The sequence below is a fragment of the Rhinolophus hipposideros genome (assembly GCF_964194185.1).
Source record: "Rhinolophus hipposideros genome assembly, chromosome: 6".
NCBI lineage: Eukaryota > Metazoa > Chordata > Mammalia > Chiroptera > Rhinolophidae > Rhinolophus > Rhinolophus hipposideros.
Window position 1 is genome coordinate 81,690,930 of NC_138052.1, and position 25,337 is coordinate 81,716,266.

General features: G+C 36.2%; 1 protein-coding gene across 1 annotated transcript in view; it reads right to left on the reverse strand.

Annotated features, from left to right (window-relative positions):
• Nucleotides 1–25,337, reverse strand: part of BARD1 (BRCA1 associated RING domain 1) — a 72,887-nt gene that overhangs the window by 8,962 nt on the left and 38,588 nt on the right. Inside the window, exons 6-9 of the mRNA XM_081051800.1 lie at nt 23,613–23,785; nt 10,749–10,857; nt 3,189–3,321; nt 2,571–2,663 (exon numbers count right to left, since the gene is read on the reverse strand). Of these exons, the coding sequence (XP_080907926.1) occupies nt 2,571–2,663; nt 3,189–3,321; nt 10,749–10,857; nt 23,613–23,785 (508 nt within the window). The remainder of the gene's footprint in view (nt 1–2,570; nt 2,664–3,188; nt 3,322–10,748; nt 10,858–23,612; nt 23,786–25,337) is intronic.

Consider the following 25,337-nt stretch of genomic DNA (forward strand, 5'->3'; position numbering starts at 1 on the left):
AAGTCCATTTACCGTAACATTGTAATATATCCTACATACACAATGTATAGATATAAGGAATAGTAACCAATTAAGACACAACATGTTTAAACAGAATCCAATGGTTAAATTTGGATACTTACTCTTTCTGTTAATTTGTTTAAATTTATTAAATGAGTCAATTATCTACAAGAAAGTTTAGATAAAATTTCCTCTTAAATCTACATGGTTTATGGAAAACCCTGTAAAAAAAAAATTAAAGTTTCTATATAGTTAAGTCAGTAAAGGTTTAGACTACCAGCAAGCTAATGGATATCCTCAAAACATTAGATCTAGTTTTAATAAATCATAATTTTTTACAATTAATTTTGAAAGCTTTGGTCCACCTCCTCACTCTTTAATATAGATGGTTTTCAGATAGTTTTGAATAGCTCTGAATTTTTCAATAAACTAGATGTCTACCACTAAGAACAACATAGAAACTGTGAGAAATATGTATTAAGAAAGAAGGTATTTGAGGTTTCTTGCCTTCTAACTGTCTCTAACTCTGAAACTACTTCTCTTTGGACTCTGTATTACACAATATGGGGGAATGAACTTCAGTAAGAGCATCCATTCAACCTTCATCCTAAAAGAACCACTGATATTAGAATATGCTATTCACTACTGTGAGAATCACCAAATGGCACACTATTAAGTCAGCTTGAGTCCATCAGCGATTCTATAAAAACGGCACAGCCAAGCCATTAGGTTGACAAAAACTTTCTTAAAGACGACAGCTTTTATGGACATAAATCATGTAGCCTATCTATGTAACCAGATGCAAGTTCAGCATATTCACAGGAACTATATACTCAAAAGTTAAGTGGCAAATGCCTTAACATTCAAAATTTCACATGGGTTCTTTATTACTGACACCTTATTATTATGAAAATCTATTCCTTCCTATAACCACTGGCAAGATTTCTGGCACAGATTCAGTACAAAAGCCTCTATAATTGTGGAACTATTTTACATCAGATTTTTAAAACAGTAAGACTGAGGCCCAGTAAGACTTGCCACAGATCTGAAAGGGAAAAGAAGGTTCAAATATAAGAGTGAGACAGAAGGGACAATTTTTTTCCTATGTAAATGGTCAGTCCAATTGCTTATCATGCTTTTAAAACTGGTCATGACTGGGAGAGACTAATAACAGAGACTGGTGAGATGGGACGCAGTGGCACTGCCAGCATGGCTGTTTATCCACCGTATCCCTGGAGACTAGCATCACAAGAAAAGTGGGAGCTGCATTAAAAGGACATGGATACCAACTGCTAAAAGAAAACCATTTTACAAACCAAATCGACTTCAAACTAACAGATTCAATTAATAAGATAATAAAGATCTTAATAAATCAAGCATTTCTACCATAAAACCATCAAAGAACAAAGCCATAAAACTAAGTTTTTAAAAACTAATTCTGATCCATCATTTGCTTCTTAAAAAGAAAAGTTTCATCAAAATTACACACTGGTCTTTTTCCTTTCACTTTTTAATTTGAAATAATTACAATTCCATAGGAAGAAATGTACAGGGAAGCCCATGCACATTCCAGTAGTGTCCAGTGTCAACATGTTCCACAACCATAACACAGTAAACAAAAGCGAGAATCTGACTTTGATACAATCCATACAGCTCATTCAGATTTCATCAGTTATACATGCAGTGTGTGTGTGTGTGTGTCTCATGTGTGCCTGGATATAGAGCTATATAATTTAACCACATGTGTAAGGTAACCACCCCTAGGATCAAGATACAAGACTGTATCATCACAAGATTCCTCCTATAACCCCTTTATTGTCACTATTCTATCCTAAACAATTAGTTAACCAAAAATGTCAAGCCACTGTCCTATTTTTGCCACTGTTCCAAAAGTAGATACTTCAGTATTAAGGAGTAGAAAATAACTCTGTACGAGCTTCTTTTTCATTTGGTTTTAAGTCCTAAGCAAATCCAAGGTTAAAAAAGGCAAACAAGTAAGAGTGGGGAAGGGGAAAAGCAGCTCTGAGGTGGCAGTGTTTGACTGCCAACAGGCAACGAGGATACATTTGCAGGGGAGGTTAGACAATAGCTCATATAACTGCTCCAAAACAGGTAATACAAAGCAGTCTCAATTTCCCAACAGCTTCCTAAAATATACTAGATAAGCTAAGAAAGCAATAGGGTTTTATACATAAAAGGTCATAGAAATTATAGAGGGAAGGCAATAAACTACTTACATTTCATAGCAATGTATTTAAAACATGCATTAAGTCAAACAAATCATTTAATAGTAATATGGATTACTTGTCCTTAAATGTCTACTATACAATCTATTAACTCTTTATTAAAACAGTTGATATTGTAGAAAAAAAGGCTTTAAAACCAGAACATATTTTTGGACACTTACCAAGAACATCTAAATGATACCATTAATAAGAGAAGATTTTGCAAAACACCGTTAACTAACCAGAGGGAAGAAAATTAGCATACGTTCCTTAATTAGTGGCGCTATGAAAAATGAAATTAGTCTACTTAATTCATTTTGTAATTCTCCCAAGTCCAACACTTACACTCGAATTTTAGGATCCAGCATCCATTGAGAATCCCCAGCATACATTTCAAGGTGCTCTGAACTTTATCACCAGGAATAATGACATGAGTTACTAGAATACAAAAAAAGCAGTTAGAAACAGAGATATAAACCAAAACAATCCTTTAACCAGTCTGCTTTTTAAAACCAGTTAGTCCACATTTTATTAACTTGTATCTGAATTTTCTTCAAAGGCAACAATTTTAACACTTAGGTGTAAGATTTCTTTTTTTATTCTCTAGCCTGGGCCACCAACATGAAAGAATCAGATCATAAACCACATTATCTTAAAACCATATTAGCAAACATGCTTTTTTGTTTTAATTTCAAATTCAAACTGAAGAATTAAAGCATTACATACACTATAATTTGTCATTAGCAAACTCAGAACTTTGCTCTTCTGACATATTCTGTCCTAAACCCAGGGCAAAGCTTTAAACTTTGCATTTCCTAACCAAATTAAGCCTATAAGTAGTTTATAACTATAAAAATATTTCAGTTTTATTACAAGATTCAAAGTATATAGTCATATCTCAGCAGCGCTCTACAGAGAAATTACCTATTTATTTTCTACCAAAAATAAGTCAATAATCCTCACCCGTATTGTCGAACTCAGCACATTTTTTAGCCTTGAGAATTGCTGCAAGTTCACCGAGCATTTTCTGTTGTTCTGAAGAAAGCCCACTGCCTACAAGTACAAGAGGTCCACCCCTACGCTGACAAGTGTTCACCTGTTAATGAAAAAGGAGACGCCACAGTGTTAAAAATACTTAAAACCAGAGAAAAAATATTACACTGACCTTCGCTTTATATAAGCTTGAATTCCATTACTTAGCTTACTCTATCTAGTAATTCTCAGTAATTTCCATTGACTCATCACTCAAAACCTCAATGCATTTGAATAATTACGTTTCTATTTCTTTATTTCCTCCGCAACAAAACATTACTTGGGATAGTTCTCTATACCCAGGGCATCTTGTTTCCTTGATTCTAAATTGGGTCTCTCTAGAGTTTTACAACTTCATTCTGTCACCAGTAAGCCTTTTATTTTAAAGTAACACAAAATACCCACTTAAAATTCACAATTCCCTCTCTCCCTTCCACTAACTTATACCAAAAGAGTTAAATTCAACTTGGTCTATTTAGTTTAAACTGAGATTATGTGAAAAATCAAAGAACACTAAGACTTCTAGAACAGCAATGACCTCAAAGAAAGAAACAAATCTTGAACATCGAAACAGTAACCTTTCAAAACCAAAACAATGAAAACAGACAAGCAAATACAAGTTAGATCAGATTCACAACTGTAATAAGTCAATAAAGCTCATGAACAGGAAAGTGTGCTCTACTAACAAAGACTAATATTTTCACTTTAATAAAAAGACTTAGAAGAGTATTACAGGAGACAAAATAAAAAAAAAGGCACTAATGGATAGCACTAGAGATTAGATATAAACGATTAAAAACAAACCAATGGGATGACTTCAACAGTAGCCAACAGAAATTTAATAAATGGAATTGGAATGAGAGTAGGCCAGTGCTACCTGATAAATGTGAAGCAACAATGAAGAAAAAAAGCTAAATCAACACTACTGCATGAAAGGATACAAAGTCAAACACAAAACTGTTATTTACAAACACAAGACACAGGGCCCTCCCACATGTGTGAGTGTGTATGTATACTGGATATCTGGGCTCTCAAAACTCCAGAGGACATGAGTGAAACACTGACGATATGATCACCAGTAGAGTTCAGCAATCAGATTAGAGAAAGCTGGTATTTAATATTCACATATCAGAGTAGTGATAATTTATCCAGTCTGATACCCTACAATATTACACGTAAACTGTTGGCTACATTTATAAATCTCAATGATTCATTTACTTGAAATACATTAAATGAGTCTACTATGTGCTAAGTAAGTATGTATACAAGACATTTTTTCAAAGATTTTCAAAGTCTTTTTAAATGGCAATATTCAGCATCTAAAGGTTCAGCTTCCTGGATTTCCTTACTCCTCGAAGCCTCAAGTTGCAAAGATTATTTTTACTGGACATGCTATGCACATTACACACATATTTACGTCACATTTCTGCCTGTGGATCTTTCACATTCATTAAATTATAAGATGACGCAACCATGTGTATCCTAAACACTGTACACATTCCATATATGGAAACAGTTCAGCGCACTTTATGGATTATTCAATTACTATACAATGGAAATACTAAAACAAAAGTATTTCAATAATTCTTGTCAGTTATATAAATAAGTGCTCTAAAAATAGCGCTAAATGGAACACATTACTTTCCAGTTTATATAACTCCATTTCAGCTAAATTAGTTCTCTACACAAAATACAAGAGTGAAAAGGTATCAATTCTAAATATAGGAAGGACATGACACTATTTCTACCAGCCCAAGACAGGCACCAAAGTGGGTCAAGCATTTTCCTATCACAGTTTTTAAATTTGAATACAAAATAGAAACTGGCACTAATTTCTCATAGTTAAGGAATACTGTTTAAAAAAAAAAAAAACATAAAGCCAAACAGCTGCTAAAGCCATATGTCAGATCTGGCGTGGGGGGTAGTGGTGAGAGTGAGGGGTGGGGTGGGGTGGGGGGCGCATTTGGGTTGAGTAAGCAGTGCTCTCACAGCCATTAAGTTCAGACAACACTTAAAAAACATCCCAAGGGTTCAAATCCTGATTTATAGAGATTAGGCATTATACAAACTCTTATCTAAAGAATAGTCCGATAAGGAACATTTTCTAAGGTTAAGTGAAGTTATTCTTTACTAATGAGTTTATCAAAGATAGTGTTTACAAAATTATGGAGACAAAAAAAAAGGATTAACAAGCTGCTCAAAGGATCATGGGCAGAAAAGTCACAAAATGAACACAGCAAGCAGCTTTTTAAGACTTGAAGCTTACAGGCTGCTTCTCAGATTTAAAGCAGTGCTTTCCAACAGCCATTCATCTATACTTGAGACAATCAAAACTCCTAAGTGGGAAGTAGAGGAAGTCAAACCCCACCCACTCATCACCCCTTCCCTTCTGCACGATGCTCCCTGAAGCAGCTCCCAGAACAGCTTAGAAATCACTGATCTGAAGGATCAGGCGCCTGTGCTTGTTTCAGGACAGGCATACATCACGAATGGCACCCCAGTAGTCAGTCATTCATTCAGCACATACTTATTGAGCACCCTCTATTGGTCAGACCCTGTTCTCAGTGCTGGGGCTACTACAGTAAACTAAAGCAGCAAATGCCTGCCTTCACATCATTTATATTCTAGTTGGGGGGGGGGAATCAATTAAAAAAATGTCAATAAAATAAAAATAAATAGGGTCAGGGGGTAAGAAGCACTGGCAGGTTGCTGTAGTTGACATACAGGAGGACGGAGACGTCTCTGGTAGAACCACACTGGAGTCGCATCTGAAGGGAGCAAGGAGCATGTCATGTGCACATCCGGCTGCTGGCAGAGATAAGAGCTCGGGCTAAGGACCCGATATGAGGCATGCTTGGTGGATTCAAAACACAGCAGGACAGCCCATGTAGCTGAAAAAGAATGAGTGAAGGGGTCTGGTAGTAGCTGGAGGAAGGCAGATCCAAGAGCTTAGATTTTGAGGATTGCATATAAAGAAAAATCCCTTTCAATTAGGATTTGTTATCACTACCGTTTTCTTACCTAAGTATCTACCACTAAGATAGTAAATAATGATCTCTACAGGCCATATCCATGTGACATGCAAAAAGGATAGGTTTCCTACATTTAATAACAACATAATAGTCATTGGGAAGTTGAATTGAGAGGATAATCACTTTCCTCTGTTCTGAAGGGCACTGCCATCCTCAGACTCCAAGAATACCATAAAGATAGCTTTATTTTTGACACGTTTAAAATCATCTTTCTCCAGCTTTTACATAAAAGGCACATTGGCAAATGACAACTTAGTTATGCAATGTTCTGCCAGCAAAGTTCAAGTTCAAATGAATAACATAAGTGCCAATTTACATTTGTTAAGTATGTTAAGACTGAATGCATACTGACCTAAGATTTAAATAATTTGTGTTCTAAGTGACCCATTCAAAAAAATTTATTTTTATGGCTGGTTAAACTTGGGCAAATCACCTTTCTAGATCTCAACTTTCTCATTGGTAAAATGAGGAAATTAACCTGATTTCTAGGTTCTCTTCCAGTGCATTAGCACCGTCATTGCAAGACAAAAACTCTTCTCTGTATGGTCCTAAATGGTCAACATATCCGTTTCACTTATGTCCCCCCATCTGAGCAAGTGCTAAACATAGTGAGCCTGCCAGCCGTCTCTCTGAAACCCCTTGTTCTCTCCATCCCACATCACTATTATCACCACCCGCAGTTGCAGCCCTGACATTTCACACGTGGGTTCTACAACAGCGTCCTAACCAACCAGTCTTCAGTCTTATGCCACGCTCCCACCTGTCCTCTGCAGGGTCCCACTCCATTCAAAACACAGTGAGTCACCCCATGAACGAGGGAAATGAAGTCTAAACTCCTCCTCGGGGAATTTGAGGCCTTTCACAGACTGATCCCAACCCAGCTCTTTACCTTCAATTCTTCTTTAACACACCTTACACTCCTCTCACACTAAACTTGTTTCTCAGCTTTCTAAGGTCCTTTACGCTTCCCAGTCTCTGAGCAGCTGCTCCTCACTTTGGGACTGCCATCCTCACTCTATAACCTGAATGCAGTGAGCAATGTTGGTTGCCCACTCAAAATCCATTCCTCACTCCCCACACGAGAAGAATCCCAGTTTTGTTCAGATAACACTCTTCCAGGACTGACCCTATCTTTAACCACGGGGTATGTCAAAACCAATTGTGTGATCGTCACACCAATAAGACATTAAGGGAAGTGCACCGAAAGGTTTTAGCACTTTAACACTGGACACTGTCGCAGCTGGAATTGTGGCAATCATCCTATAATCACTATGGGGGAGATTAGTGAGGACAAAGCTGTCAAGCTGAGGATGGCAAAGTACAAAGAATTTGGATCTTTGGTGCAGCCACTTAACTGCTGAATTAACCAAGTAGAAAGCTATCAGATATTGGGATTATTATTTTTTTTTTAATTAAATTTATTGGGGTGACAATTGTTAGTAAATTTACATAGATTTCAGGTGTACAATTCTGTATTACATCGTCTATAAATCCCATTGTGTGTTCACCACCCAGAGTCAGTTCTCCTTCCATCACCATATATTTGATCCCCTTTACCCTCATCACCCACCCCCCATCCCCTTACCCTCTGGTAACCACTAAATTATTGTCTGTGTCTATGAGTTTTTGTTTCTCATTTGTTTGTCTTGTTCTTTTTGGTTTATATGCCACATATCAGTGAAATCATAGGGTTCTCTGCTTTTTCTGTCTGACTTATTTCACTTAGCATTATACTCTCAAGATCCGGGATTATTTTTATATGATATACAATCTTTAAGCATTTGAGTGAAAGTTTTCTGTTAATTGCAACTAATATTCTTTTTTTTTAAAACTGAGATATAATGGACATACAACATTGTATTAGTTTCAGGTGTACAACGTAATGATTTGACATTTATATATTGCCAAATGATCACAAGTCTAGTTAACATTCATTACTACATACAGTTGCAATTACTTTTCCCTGAGAACTTTTAAGATCTACTCTCTTAAAAACTTTCAAATATATAATACAGTATAATTAATTGTAGTCACCATGCTGTATGTTACATCCGATGACGTATTTCATACGTAGGAAGTTGGTACTTTTTAACCTCCTTCACCCATTTTGCCCCTTCATTTCCAACCCCCTCACCACACCCAGCCATCTGGCAACCACCAATCTGTTCTCTATATCCCTGAGATCAGTTTTTTTTTGGTTTTTGTTTTTAGATTCCACAATAAGGGAGATCATAAAGTATTTGTCTTTCTCTGTCTGACGAATTTCACTTAGCATAATGCCCTCAAGAGTCATCCATGTTGACAGAAATGGCTTGATTTCCTTTAAGGCTGAAAATTATTCCATTGTGTATATACATATACACAAAATACATAGACACACATACTGCAGAGTCAGGGTACCACATTTGCTTTATCCATTCATCCACTGATGGACATTTAGGTTGCTTCTGTATCTTGGTGTCATAACGCTGCAATGAATATGGGGCAAGGGACACATATATCTTTTCGAGTTAGTCTTTTCGTTTTCTTTAAATACCCAGAAGAAGAATTACTGGATCATATGGTAGTTATATTTTTAATTTTTTGAGGAACCTCTGTACTGTTTTCCATAGTGGCTATACCAACTTACATTCCCACCATCTGTGCATAAGGTTTTCCTTTCCTTCACATCCTCGCCAACACTGTTGATAACAGCCATTCTAACAGGTATGATTCTCATTATGGCTTTGCTGTGCATTTCCCTGCTCATTAGTGACGGTGAGCACCTTTTCACGTACGTGAGTGCTATGTATACATCATCTCTGAAAAACTGTCCATTCAGATTCTCTGCCCATTTTTTTATCAGATTTTTTTTTTTTGCTACTGAGTTGTAGTTGTTTACCAATAGCCTTGTATTAGATACCACACAAAAGCTTTGACCTTTAAAGGCTTAGACATATTCGTTGTCACCTTCTCTGTGATGCTCTTCCTGATCCCTCCTGAAGTCCGATTCTTCCTTCTCTATGATTCTACTGTACTTTTTTTTTTTTTTTTTAATGGGGAATGTTGGGGAACAGTGTGTTTTCCAGGACCCATCAGCTCCAAGTCAGTCGTTGTCCTTCAATCTAGTTGTGGAGGGCACAGCTCAGCTCTAAGTCCAGTCGCCGTTTTTTCAATCTTCAGTTGCAGGAGGCAAAGCCCATCATCTGATGTGGGAATTGAACCAGCAACCTTATTGTTGACAGCTCGCGCTCTAACCAACTGAGCCATCCGGCCACCCTCTACTGTACATTTTATGGCTTCCATTATGAATTTATTACAAGTGTAATAAAATTTTTTACATCTATATTCCCTACTAAACTACAGGTTCCTACGGAATAGGCATTCTTTCCACTTTATTGCAAGTTTGAACCTCTCCTAAGCAACAGGCTCACATATCCAACTACCCATTCAACATCTCCATTTGATGTCTTAGAGACATAAATTGGCAGAGAACTATTCGTTTCCTTCTTCATGGCAGCAAATAGTACTACCACCTACTCCACTGCTACAGTCATAATAACCTACTTTTCCCCCACATTTCATCGATAATCTAATCCATCAGAAAATTCTGTTGTCATCAATTCAAAAATATATACTAAACCTCATTATTTCTCATAATCTCCACTGCTATTACCTTACTCCAGGTCATCATTGTCTCTCTAGCCTGTCACAATGAAACAGTCCTAAGTAATCTCCCTGTTTCCCCTCTTGGCCCCCACCACAGTCTTTATTACAAAGCAGCTAGAGTGAACTTTCTAAAGTATAAATTAAATCACGTCATCCCCTTGCTTTACATCCTTTCAATGGTTTCCCATTACTCGTAGACACTCACTAGTTGCCAGAAATAATGACCTTCTCTTTCACCTTTAAATACAACAAGCTCAACCACTGAGGGGCCGTTATACTAGCTATTCATTCTGCTTGGAACATCTGTCCTCCAGATATTGACCTGGCTACCTCCTCTCATCACTCAGGTTTCAAATCAAATATTATTCTTCGAAGGCTCTCCTCAATGACCCTAGTTAAAGCAGTGCCTCTTCTGGAGCCCACTACCTCTACTCAATTACACTCTACAAAATCTCCATCAAAGCACTCATTTGTAAGTTCCTGGATTTTACTTGTATTAGCTTACATATTTACAATCTGTTCCTTTCCCATCTCTCACTAGAATGTAAGTTCCTTGAAAACAAGAGTTCGATCAGTCATATTTATTTTGTATGAATGTTGCGAAAATATGGGGTGTTGGGTCAATAAGTATTTGTTGATACATTTATTCTGATTTGTGTCTTTGAATTCACAATAGCTAATACACAGGAAGTACTCAATAATTATTTAGTGAATGAAAGCAATTTACTAACTGGAAATTTTGCCATTATGCTCCTTTCAGAACCAATTTCAATAAAAAACATAAATTTACGAAAGCTAAACCCATACTTACTACTGGGCAATGGTTAGTTGATGATGATTCATTCTTCTCTGGTAGCAGCAACAGCGATTTCATATTTTCACTGTCTGTATAATCCACAGGTCGCAGACCAAATAGGTTACTGGTAAAATAAGTACAGATGGGTTTAAGTAAACAAAATGTGACTTGATTCTTAACTAAATGGATGCACTAGCAAAGATTTTTTTTCAACTTCCTTAACACACAATTTTTACTAAAATAAATGACTCAGAATTCACATAAAGCATTAATGATCAAGTATCACAAGCTGCTGATTTCAATGGAAAAAAAAGAGGTGAAATTTTAATTTGACACCAGACCATTACAGGGGGTATTCTTAATTGAATATATTGTTACCTACACATGAATTTTTTCACAACTCAGTATTCTTCTGTATTCATATTCATATTTGAAAATACAGTTTCATAATTATTAATCACTATGTGTGAGATGCTTTCAAACGCAAATAAAAATCATTTACTGTAGCAATTACAGGCTCTATCATCTATATAAACAAATACAGAAATTAGATAAGTTCACAGGATAGGCATTTAGATCCACTAGAAGGAAAACTAATGTCACATGACAAAATTTAATACAGTAGTGAACAGGGCACTTTTTAAGTTAATTTTAATATGTATGTACACTATAATCTGTAATAATCATAGCCATCACAGAACAAACTGAAATGGTTTAGAGAACAAGTTGATGCAGACTGATATAGACTTCTCCATGTAATAATTCATAAGTCACAGAATATTACCCTGGAAAAGCCTTTAGAGACACAGCACGATTGTTATTTCACAGATGAGAAAACAGAGAGAAAGGTTCCAAAGACTAGACTGAGGTCTTGCTTTCTTTGTTTGTTACAGTGATATTCAATGTTGCCCATCATTAGTCTTTTACTTCTAAGTAAACTGTTACAACTATACAACTTTTGTCTACTATTCTACTACCTTACATGTGGTTTCAAAATGATTTTAATATACTATACTTTAGAACAAAGTTTTCTAAAATGAGCATTTCTTTTTTGGTTTTTAAGTTTACGGTATATCTATATAATGGCCACTAAAGTTCATGTGAAAATGCAATGAGTTAAACAGGATATAAAGTGATAAACATTAGTATATTACCAATTTTTAAAATTGTATTGTATTATTGAAAAGGAACTGGAAAGAAACAGTGAAACATTAGGGGAAGAGGAAGGAGGAAGGTGTCAGCTCTAGACACAGAGATGAGAAACAGAAGCATCTAATGGGTTTAGGGACAAGGTTATTAATGACCTTGGAGAAAGCTGTTTTTATGGTATAGTAGGAAAAGAAAGCTAGTGAATTAAGAAAGGAAATGAACCATGGCAAATGTTTCTCTAATGACTGACATTTTACTATCAGATGTAGTCACTCTTTCTTCTTCAGACAGTGCTGGGTAAACACTGACACATTTGTATTCTCAGATACCTGCTTTACGCCCAGGTCCAATAATGTGTAACCTTCCTCTGGCAACAGTCTTTCTCCTGCCCAGGTATAATATAATCAATTCTACTTCAGCTTTCTGATTTACAACAAAGTGACACAAGTCATCGTGTTGAAATTTGGGTCTTCCCAAATCCCCTTATGTTTGAAACAGACAATCTCAGCTTATTTCAAAAGGTAGCTGATCTCATCACAATACTTGGTATTTCTCAATTTCATTCTCTACATTATTATGCCCACATACCAAATACACAATTTCCTTACACACATACTCTGTAAGTATAACAATCAAAAAATAGAAATCTGAGTTAAACAACCAATATTCTAGGTCTTAAACCACCAAAAGCAAAAACGAAAAAACAAAAAATTGTTACACTATATGCCATCAAAAAAATTACCGCACACGTAAGGACTTTTTAACAAAGACAAACGTAGATTTTACACTTCAAATAAATAAAATTTAAGAACCCAATCAAATGCTCTTTAATGCACAGTAACTGTAGCATACTTGTTTTACACAAATAAAATCCACTATATAACATGGAAAGTACTTCCCAAAGTACTATGACCATCAGCTAGTGAGGACTTTCAACCAAAAACGTAACAAAGAAGACAGTGGTCTTGTAAGATGCTTTTACTGTCTGAAGAACTGTTTCATAAAATGACTAGCAGGATTCTAATTTACATTTAGAGTTCTTACTACACAAAGCTTATTGTCTCATATGGTTTTTAAACCTGTGGTTCCTCCACTTAGATTACAGACAGCTTCTGCTTATACAAAATTCACTAATCCCTTAGCCCTCCTGTATTGCTAATGAACTGGAGAATGGCACATTACAAAATGTAGGTTGAAGATAATCATTTAAACCTCGGTCCTGCATCATGGGAGATGAAGCCTATTAAATCCTACCATGTTTCTGCTTTGTCGAGGACAACTGAAATTAGGAATTAGACACAAGATTACATGTGGCACCTTCAAAACACCATAGCAAGAGAAGACAGGATGTATGTAAGGTTTCTTCCTTATTATGGAAGCACAAAAAGGTCGTAACGATTTTTCCCATAATGATATATTTGAATGTACTCACTTTGTTTACAGACCTTGCATCAAAAATCAGTTTTAACTGTACATAATTAGATTTATTCTTTTTTTAAAAATATAGTAATACTCATACATGGAAGAAGAGTCACATGCGCAAGGGACTACTAATGTAAATGTTTATTAGTTGAACAGTGATAAATCACTTATTCTCCATCACTACATAGGGAAAAAAATTTTTTAGAATAACTACAATGCCATGAACTCAAGACAAACATCAATAATTTTACTTGCTATTTTATTAGATTGGGTTACCAAGGGAATTTACTGAATGATTTTTTTTTTTGAAATGTTCTTAACATAGCACATGCTTATTTTCTTTAAGCTAAAGTCTTAACAGTTAAACAAGGTATTTTTGGAGGAATACATAAGACTTAAAAGAAAATATTGTTCTTTCCCCTTAATCTTACTGAGCACAAATACTAACAAAACAGGTTAAGTATAAAACTGGTAAAGTATAAACCAAAGCACAAATCATGAGGTAAAACATGAGATGAATTCCAAAGAAGGTAAAGAACACACATTAACAAACAAAATAGCCTTGAACCCAGTACTAGAAACTGGAATTTGCTGGATGAATGTCAAGGGCTTGTGGAGGGAATAAAATACACGACTATTGAAATAGATGGGATTAATGGACGAAAGCTTTCTATCAGGGCTAAAGAGCCTAATAACTCTATGTTCATGTGTAGGAGCCAAATGCCATAGGAAAATCAATGAAATAATCAGGCATAAAGCAACAAACATTAGAGACAAAGATGGTATGGAGCTGTGAAAACGGAAACACCAATGTAACAACACTTAATTAGGGCAGTTTTCAGATACAGAAAAATATCACCATCATTACTGTTGCCTTTACACAGTATATGACAGTGTATTAATACCTTCCATACGCACCACTCTTGACAGTTCAGTTCTCTCAATGCCCTGTCAAAGAGTCTTATAACTCAGTGAACTCCAATGATCACATATGCTTTATCTATACTAAATCCTAAAAATTGTATTTTCCTGGTTATTGAAACATTTTACATGACCGCTAACCAAGAAGATACCTTTCTGATTCTGAATTTTTTTTCTGTTCCTTTACAACATAGTACGTTGGCAAATTTTACCAGTTTTTTTTCCTTCTAATACATTCCAGCTCCATTCCTTTTGCTGTGATTTTAAATCATAATTTTGAAAAGACATTTCATAAAACTTCTAATGATATGACTAAAGATTTTAAATTTACTTTAAAATCTTGACAGAAGATCTAAGTGTTGATAAGTTACTGCTTTTTACTATTGAAAGCTACTAAGAAATACTGGAAGATCAATGCTACTGACAGCTTAATAGAGGCTACATAAAAATGAGTGAATGTATTATTACGCATGTACACAGCATACATATACCAAAACTAGCAATAACCATTTAATTTTTATTTTATACACAGAATGAGTACATGTGTATACACGTAGGGGGAAAGTTACAAACATCGTTTGGTAATCAGCTTGGCAAATATTCATTCAACAAGTATGTCTATGAACTCTTTCAGGCACTGAGGAAGCAATGAGATAAAGGGTAGTTTCTATCCTCACAGAGCTCAGAGCTCAGCGGGACAAAGCAGAGGAAAGCAAATAGGAAGGACTTAAAGTCTGGTAAAACTTCCCAGACATGAAAGAAGAAGGAAAAGAAGCGGGTACAGAAGTAGAATGAGAGAGAGAAAGAGAGACAGAGAAGAGAGAAGGCACAGGAGAAAAGGGTGTTCTGGAAGTGTAAACTGTGGCCAAATTATGTAAGAACAAAAGGGTGGTGTTAAAAAATTGGACTTTATCCCAAGGACAACAAGAAATCCTGAACAGCTCCCTAAACAGTCGTAAGCAAGAAGATGGCATCAAATATAGCGTAGCAGTGAAGAGCTGGAGTTACAGAATCAGACTGTCTGAATTTAGTTTCCAGCTCTGCCACTCAATAGTTGTGACTCTGAAGAATTACTTAACCTCTTGTGCCTCTGTTTCCTCATCTAAAGAATGGGGATAATAAAGCAATCTAATTTATAGGACTGCTGTAAGGACTAAATGAATTCATACAACAAAAGTACTTAAAACAGTGCCTGGCAGATAGTGAAAGCTCAATAATTGCTAGCTATTAACATTATTAGATTTGCATTTTTGGAAGATAGATACAGAATGAAGATAAGGAAACATAAATTAGATCTGTAGCATTGACCTTTATCTTCATTTTGCCCCATTCTATAATATACTTCAGGCATGCTTTGTAATGATAATTTGGAGGTTTACTAAGGAAAAGCATAGAAGCCTGTTTTCTTAACATTAACATAGGAAGAAATTTTCATTCTCTTGTATGATACAATCTAAAGAGTATGAACTAGATGACTCTGAAAATCCTTGTCTTCACTAGGATTCTTTTTTTTTAAATTTATTCATTCATTTATTTATTCAATCAGTATGAGCTCAAGGATTTCTATTTTGTTCAAGGGATTATAATCAATCGAAACCATTATTTTGATGCTCAAATTGTCCCAGAATGGGAGTCGCTTCATCCTGGTACCTGTCCTTTTGATAAATCCCAATCATTTTTGTTAAAATTAATGTTTATTGGGATGACAATCATTAGTAAAGTTAAACAGATTTCAGGTGTACAATTCTGTAATACATCATCTATATATCACACTGTGCATTCACCACCCAGAGTCAGTTCTCTTTCCATGACCACACATTAGACTCACTAGGATTCTTTTTGATCTCTAGGATTGATGAAAACGAAGTACTTATTAAAAGGTAAGCTACGGGCTTTAACGTGTTAGCATCACCCCAGAGGCAGAGTTCAGAATAGAGCGGAACCCTTTCATGTCCTTTTCTCCTCAAGAATGATGTAACAGACACCTGCTTACAACGGTGCTTGTGATGAGGTGCACCACTATTAAAAGGGGGGAAGGAGAGAGATGGGTAAATTTAAACTTGTAGTTGGCACACACAGATCACTGAACCCCAAACATACACGCACAGAGGCATTTTTACTAATGTTAAACCCATCACAACTGACAGGAGACAGTCCATGAACAACCGTGAAATTGCAAGTACATGAATTTTAATTTTTCAAGTCACTTGGCTTGCTGTGAAGCAGGAAAAAGCATAGAAACTCAAAAGAGCAATGTGTTTTTTTTAAAGCTATAAAATATAAATTAGCTCTGTTATAGGAGATTAATTTTTTTTTCTAAATTAAGTAGGGCAGTGGGGCATTAATAGGTCCAATGGTCTATATAATATTTTCTAATTAAGAATTCTACATCCTTCCAAGGAAAACTCTGTCAGTTGTAGACCAAGTACCAAACCTGAAAACTCCACATGTCTGTTTAAAAAAAAAAAAAAGCATATGACATTCTCCATATATTCAAAATGATTCTGATATGATTGGGAGAACTTTTTACTTAGGTTCACACAGGATGTACAGAAAGCAGTGGGGCAAAAGAACAGCTAATGAAGTTTTGAACAGTTATCAATACAAATATTCTCAGGCAACAAAGAAGTATAGAAGATATGAACCTTTTTCTCATTATCAAAGGTTAAAATAGAACTAATTTTCCCTCTTGGGTAATGGACTCACCTCGCTGAGGTAAATTTCTCAGGCAAAACACAAGAAAGTTCAGAGTTAAATAAATTAAAACTATATTCAAATGCAAGATGCACTTAAAAAAAGGCCAAATTTGCACAGCAAAAATCCAAAGTACATAATCAAGTATTCTAAGTAAAATGTGACTTTAAAAAAAAAACTGTTAGAATATTAAAATTAAATCGAAACAAAAGATATTCTCAAGTAGATACATGACCTTCTATTGTATATGTATTTTCTCCATAATCACAAAGATTTAGGGCCCCAAAACTTTGCAGGAAAATTCATTGTTGAAGATCATAGCCTCTATGGGGGAAAACAGGGTTGGGAGATTTCACTGGTGAACCTACGAAAGTCTCTACATTTTTAAATTAAATCATGAAGATGGTACACAAAGAATATCAATATTTTAAATTAGTGCTGTGTATGGTTAAGTCCTAGTCATCATGCCTTGCCTTATAAGGTTTCAGGATTATAAGGTTTCAAGATTTCCCTCCACCAGTTTCCAATAACATGGTTTTAAATTCACTTGGTTTGCAGTAGTTAATACTCCATTCTTTCTCTTCCAATGCCTGGTCTTCCATAATTATTCAATGCCCTATTACACTACTGAGTTGTTGATCCTCCCCACTTTCTGGGCTACTTAATGGCTCTCAGTTATGTTTACAGTTTATAAATTACTACTGAATAGATAGTTCTTGAGCCTTCTTTCCAATATTTAAAGTCATGTGGTCTTAGCACCATTCACAACATCTTAATAACAAAACACAACAGAACACAGTACATTCTAACTTGCGTCTTTTATTGTATATGCTTCCATCTCTTCTGAAGAACTCCAAGAGTAACTCTAAGGCTAGGTTTTGTTTGTCTCCGGTTTTCTTCTTTCACCCAAGGTTAAGTTACAAAAATCTTTACTCCTATCTGCAAGTCTGCTGTACCCCCAATTGAAATCATTCAAACTAAAATTCTCCAGTAGCAGAAAAGGTACAAAGTCAATCAAAATATACCAAATGTTGAATAAGAAAACATTTGGCATGAGGACATAGCTCTTTTATCAAACATGCCTTAATAGGAACTCCATTCATCATCATCACTTCCTTATGTCTGTAGTGCAATGAAAAGCAATGGATTTGATGCTGGCCTACAGGCCTACTTTTTAGCTCACAGGGCCCTGAAGTATATGGAAACGAAGAAAACATTTTTTAGCATTCAGTACATAGAAACTATTGCAAACTTGACTAAAAAATATATATAAAGACAGGCCTGAAGCTTTATGGGTTTGAGGTCCTCTGATATACATGTGGGAAATACACAAGGGCCAGGGTTTCCTCACAGGCCCTGTCTCACTGGTATGCCCTATGCTGAGCATCAGGAAGTGAGAGGATCTTCCTGGGCATCCTCCAAAAACCCACAGGCTCAGATAAAACTGCAAAATAGATAAACTTTGTTTTTATAGCCCAGAGGGACTATTTAAGAATAAAGTCAATGACATAACAAAAAGTCCACTTCGTCTTTAGAACCTGTAATGTACTATTAATACATGAGTATTTCAGAGTGGTAAGTACTAGTAACAAAATATGCAAGTTATCAAAATAGGTAAAGGTTGTACCAGGTTGGGGAGAGAAGTTTATTTCTGTAAGATAGTCTATTCACACTCTAGGATCAGAGAAGGTGGAAAGCATCCTGATTATCTCAAAAAAAGCTAAGAGTATAATTTTAATACCAAAATCTGAGGGCAAGAAATTAAAGATAAAAACACATTCTAACTCTAACTTATGATTATAGATGTAAAAGTCTTAAACAGAGCACTAGGAAACTAATGTAAAATATTTGTTTAAAGAATAACACACTACACCAGCTCAAGTTCATCCTAGGAATACAATATGGTTTAATATTTAAAAATTTATCAAAGACATCAACAGGCAAAAAGTTTAAGATCATCTCAGCATAAGCTGAAAACCATTTTAAAAAATATAGTCTTGTTATAAAATAGTAAAATAACTGGGAGAAAGATCTCTATTTTTAATATTGATTTTAATATTAACTTTAGGTTTACAGTCAATGAGAATAAACAAGAATAAAACAAACATGCCAACTATCACCATTAATTTATAAGATTATTCTGGAAACTGATAAATGCAGTAGAAAATGAAAGTTAATGAATGATAAGATTCTCAGAATTAGGTGTTGACTAAGATATAAGAGAAATGTACTAAAATCAACAGCTTACCTATGCATCAGGAATAACAATTATATTTATTAACAGAACATCCAGTTCACCAGGGCAAAACAAGAATCACATACCTAGAATAATCTCAATAACTAGTTTGGGGCATGTGTATACACACACACATATATAAAATAGATTTAAAACATTACTAAGCTGTATGACAGAAGAGTTAAATAAATGAAGAAATATACCATGATTCTTAATGAGAAATCAGTTTTATTAATCTACTACAATCTATACACTTACCAATTTCAATCAAAATCCTAACAGGATGTTTTCGAACCTTAACAAAGTAAACCAAATTTCATATAAAAAAATAAATTGATAAAAATGGCTAATTCCCCTCTCCACCCCCCACCATGTTACTATTTTAATTCAGGCTCTCTCACTTCTCCCCTGGAGTATTGGACACAACTCTTCACTGAGCTCCCTGCCTGGTGCAGAAGAGCAAGTTTTCAACTTAAAATTTGAACTCTTTAGCATACAAGGCCTTTCATTGTCTCTGTCCATCTTACCTGACCTCTTAGCTCATCATACTCTTGCCTTTCATTCTAGTCTTGTATTACTAATAGAAGCTTCTAGAACTGAATAAACAAGCAGTCTGGCCTTAGTGTGTCTTAGCACCCATCATCTCTTTTTGTAAAGCCCAACCTATCCTCCTACTCTTCTTGAAAATTCATTTGGAGTGCTTCTTTTTCCAGAAAGCCTTCATGACTTCCTCTAGTCGTAATTATAGCCCCTACTCTAAATTTTCATAGAATCTTGGGCACTGAGCTATGAAGGCAATATGTATCAGTCTATATATATATATATCAGTCTATATATTCTATATATGTATCAGTCTATATATTCTATCAGTCTATATATTCTATAATCAGCAATATAACTTGTCTGCTCATTTCTAACTAGAATACAAGTAGTAGATAAAACTGGGAAGATGCTTAAGTAAAGGTAGCAACGGAAAGAGTACGAAAAAACCTAACAGGATTTTATTGGAGACCAGGAAAGGAAGGCATCTAAGTGAAAAGACTTGAGGTAATGAAAACAAGTGCCAAAATGTCTATTCTAGAGCTAAGGATACCATTCAGAAATTTAGAATAAGCAAAAGGACCCTACCTATCTACAAGTTCAATTAGTCAAAGTACCAAGCACCAAAGAGGGGAAAAAAAGAATAATTTTTGCCCTTTCTGGTTCTTACCTTCTTCTAGGGATGGGAAGAATCTAGTGCTAGTTATTGAGAAAAGAGTTCCATCAACAGTAAAAGAGATATAATTAGCAAAAGAAAAAAACATGCTTGCTAATCCAGATTCCAGAGCCTCAGATATTAATGGCTTAAAAGGAATAAGAGCTTCAGGCAAAAAAAGAAGAGCAGTAAGAACCCCTTATAGTCCCCAAGCCCCCCTTCCCATGCTTCCCTTAAGAAATGAAGGAAAACACAAGAATGAATTTCATCTACTCTCATCTGTCAGTACTTAACTCTAGAAAGATAATATATAGAACAATGGCAGAAAAAAAGACCTTGAAAGTGTCCACAAAAGGTAACATACTATGGATGCGCAACTGGAGGAGACTAAATTCTACCAGGCAGCACACATCATTTACTCTAACATCTACCAAGAACCCATTCTACCAGCTTAGAAAAGGCACTGCTTATGGAAACTTGGTTTTAGACATTCTCTTCACACTTACAGTGAAACTGAGAGCAGAAAGAAGCAAATTGCTATTTTCATCTCATCTGACCCTTTATCAAGAGAGGGAAAAAATAGACCACCTTTCCAGGTATTCAAACACCTACTAATTCACGCTACAAGTAAATTGGGTGCAGACTCTGTTAGGCATTTGGCATGGCCTGGGGGCGCCGATGTGATCCCTGGCACACAGACCGTACAACCTAAAGAGAAGGTAACAAGAAGCAAGGATACTACTGAAGTTCGGTGACTGGGTAGAAGCTCCACATACAGACAAAGGAATCAAGAAAGGCAGCCAAAAGGAAACGATACCTAAGATGAAACCCCAAAAATGAGAAATTGGCCACCAAAAAGGAGTATTCCAAACAAAGGGAAAGCTCCTGTAATGGCTAGAAGGCAAAAGAGTGTAGAACATTTTAAGGAAATAAACATTTAGAAAGGCTATTGCAAAAACTGTGTGAAGGAAATGGAGACAGGAGCAACTGTGGAAAGACGAGCCTGAAGAGGTAAAAGTGCCACACTGTGCAGGGCCTAACAGACCATGTTTTAACGTTTCACTTTCATTTTAAAAACATTTAAGAGGTGCCGGCGAAGTGTTTTAAGCAAATAAGTGACCTGGGCAGAACTGTATTTTCCAAAAGCTCTTTGAGCTGCAGTATAAAAATCTGAAAAGAAGACTGGTTAGGAAATGGTGAAGCCAATCAGGTGAACAACTACTATAAAATAAAACAGAAAGCAAAAAACACAGAAAATACTTAAGCACGATGACCAATAGTCTGGAAAAGAAGGAGTAACAACGTTCAGGAAACAGCTCCCACAGTATCACACCCTAGAATAAATCAACCCCTGCATTTGCCCTGTAACTGTCCTTCATCCAGCATCATTCCCAACCTCTTATACTAAATAAACCCTCCTTCCCCAGTATCCTAACTGGGATAACCAACAAGGTGGCCATTTGGCACACATGGCTATTAAAACTAATTACAATGTTAAAAGTTAGTTCCTCAGGAGCAACAGGCACATTCCCAGTGTTCAACAGCAACAGACGGCTGGTGGCTACTGAGCAGTCGGCACAGCTACAGAGCATTTCCGTCAATGAGAAAGGCCTGCTGGACAGTACGGGGCTTCAGGAATTCCTAAATCTGCCATATCACTAGATGAGCCTATTTAAAACAATGCATCTACCTGAGAAGGCACCTGTAAGGCAGACTCACTCACTGTCTCATGCCCACACCTTGTATATTAATAAGCTTCCCAGTGTAGGGAAGAATCATGGTTACAAACCGCCAGACAGGCTCTGTGTTTTGGCTCAGTAATCCTCACAATGCTCTGAAGAATCAAAAAAGCAGCAGGCATCACCCATGTTTTATAGGTGAGGATACCAAGGCACAGAAATTAACCTGCTTGAGGCTATAAAGTCAATAATGGAGTCACAAATAAATGCTGGATTCCTTCACGCCCTGACGAGTACCCCATTCATTAAAATAGTCATGGCTGATTTAAGAACCCAAGGATAAAAACTACTCAGTTTCACCTGACCCAAGCAACCATTTGCTTTATCAAATGGCTTGCTACACCCCCAGGAGGGTCGTATCTGTTAGGTGTATATATATACGTATATATATATATATATATATATATATATATATATACACACACATATATACACGGCACTAATGTAATGCGAGTGCGTGTGTGTAAAAGCAGCGGGGAAAAAAACAGAATATGTATCTCCTGCGTTTGTGCCAATTATCTAATCACATTTAATGGGAAATGAAGTATATTAAACACCTTACTAAGACCAGTAACTGCATCAAGGTATAGTACATTCTTGCATTATTGACCTGTTTATCAATTATGTTATATAGTTACCTATAAAAAATTATAACCTAGAAGCTCTTCATTTGTAATTCTTATTTGCCTCTGCAACCAGAATAAGCAGGCTTACTTTTTGTGGGGTTCCTTCGAAACCTACAGAAGCCATGGGGGTGAGAGGGGCACACACAGGTGATTCTTAGCATTTTTATTTCAACTACCTCATTAACTGAAAAAAAAAAAACAAAATAATATATAAGGAGACATGAACCAAGTTAATAAATTAAAGACACAAAATCCATACACAGCACTTGCTCAACACTCTACAATAACAACTTAAAATGCAGCCACCAGCATTCACTAACGTGTCTCTGTGTTCTGTCACTGCAAAACAGTTTATCCAGAGCTTCGTTTGAATGATATGAAAACTCTAAGAAATAATTCAACTGTCCTTGCCTGTAACATCTGAATTCTTGTATTTTAACTGTTGCAATGCTAAATATGCAGAAAAAAAAAACAGAAAAGGACTGGAATATTTAAAACAACTCTTAAGGTACTGGGAAGCACCTTTATAGGAACTACCTATAAAATAGGTAGTTCTGTGTAACTAGTTGTTTTCTTATTAATAAGCACAAATCAATTACAGAATATAAAAATGAACTGAAGTTGTCCAGAAGGTCAAATCTTCCAAAATAAATTGGACAACTATTTCTGAATTAAAAGGGCTTATCACCCTCGAATAGATAAGCATCATCAAGGCAAGGGGCATGATGGCTGATTTTTAAATCCAGAATTTACGGTCAGATCTGACTTTAGTTGTAGGAAGCAAGAGAGCCACCAGAGCCATCGACTTGGACAATAATACGGTCTTTGCTTCATCCCAGGTCTGGAGTGAGGAATACAAGTCAGTGAAAAACGTTTCTCCATGGAACTACGACTTACACGGCATTCCTGGAGGCGCCATGGCAAAGCAGCAGCCTGACTATATCCACGTGCCTGTTCTTGACGGCATCGTGGAGTGGCGAGTCGTTCTGATACCCGGTGGTGTTCACCAGCGCGTGGTGCTGCAGCAGCAACTCCACCACCTGCAGGTGCCCATGACTGCAGGCTTCGTGCTAAGTAAATAAAGAGAAAAGGAGTGAGAAGAGTGATGGCGAAGAGCGATGGATAGCACCATAAAACAGCACTTGAGAAAATCAAACATGAACCTCAGTGAGTAAATCGGTTCTTACCTAAATACTCAATACAGACCATGAGCTGCTGATAGAGTAAAAGCCACTATTAATAACTGGTGATAAGATACGTGTGATCAAGATCTACATAATTCATGGTTTCATTTGAGCCTTGGGCCAAGTGCTCTTTCAGAATAAAATGTAGCTTTAAAGCAATTATTGTTCCTAAATTATTCTACAATAAGAAATTTAAAACAAGAAAAAAAAACAACTTAGGAAGTATTTAACCAGATCATGCACAAAATCTGAAATTCTCCAAGGCTGCAGAGAATCCAGTAAATCAGGTGCTTAGCCTTAAGCTAAGTGCTTCACTGGCCTAGCCACCCAATGGAGCAAATATCATAGAGTATTTACAAGATGAGCCTGAGCCTCCTTATTTGCTGAAACTACAGATTACTGTGCGGCTGGTGTCAATGATAACAGAAATGATATGGAGTAGGTATTCAAGAGAGCTTACTGAACGAGTGACATAACTGGTAGCAATGGAGTGTTCAAAGACGTCTCACGTGCAAAGCATTCCTTACATTTAATGAACTGCTGACAATGCCACTCGGTCGTATTCTAACAAATCTATGGCATATTGTACTTTCTAAACACATCTATTCAATTTGCAATAGGTCAGACCACACTAAATATCTGTAGGTTTACTTCTAGGAGAAAGGAATCCAAATGAGGCATCAGGTCCTCTAAATCACTCACCGACTTCCACTACAGTTGCCGCAGTGGCTTAAAAGAAAATTAACCTTTCTTTGAAAATGTTAGCCAGCCTGCAGAGTCCAAACAGCAAAGACTCTGATCTAGGCTAAGCTCTCCTGCTTAAAATTTGGCAAGGAGAACTCATTATATACAACTTTAAACCACTTTTTTTTGCACCCGGCCTAATGAGAATCTCCCAATTCCTGTGAATTTCCAGCTCACAGAATGAGGGCACCCACTCAACTGTTGACATGTCTACGGCTTCATTCAAATCACATGCTTATGGTGCTGAGTAGCCCACAAAGCACATATTCTCATGTATTTGTGCCATTCTTTTTCCAGACTATTCTTCACACTGCATTTTAGTGATAATAAGCAAAGACTTTTAAAAATAAATGATGAAGCAAAGATTTCTACGCCTACATATCTGCAGTTGGATAGAGTGTATAAAAGAGGCTGAGACAGATCCTCAGGAAGAATCACTGCCTTGTGACACATTCCTAACCCAGTTCCTCTGACCTCTCTTTGTTCCCCAAAATATTTGCAATGACACACAATGCTGCAGAATGGAGCTTGGTGTCGGCTGTAGCAGTCACCTCTCCACACATTTGCTAAATTCAGCAACATGGTATAAATGGTTTCCTAAATCTAAACGCCGTCTGTCAAAAGGTAGCTCATCTCATGCCTGTCACAACTGAAAAGCTAGATGGGGAAAAAAAAAAGATGATATACAGACAAC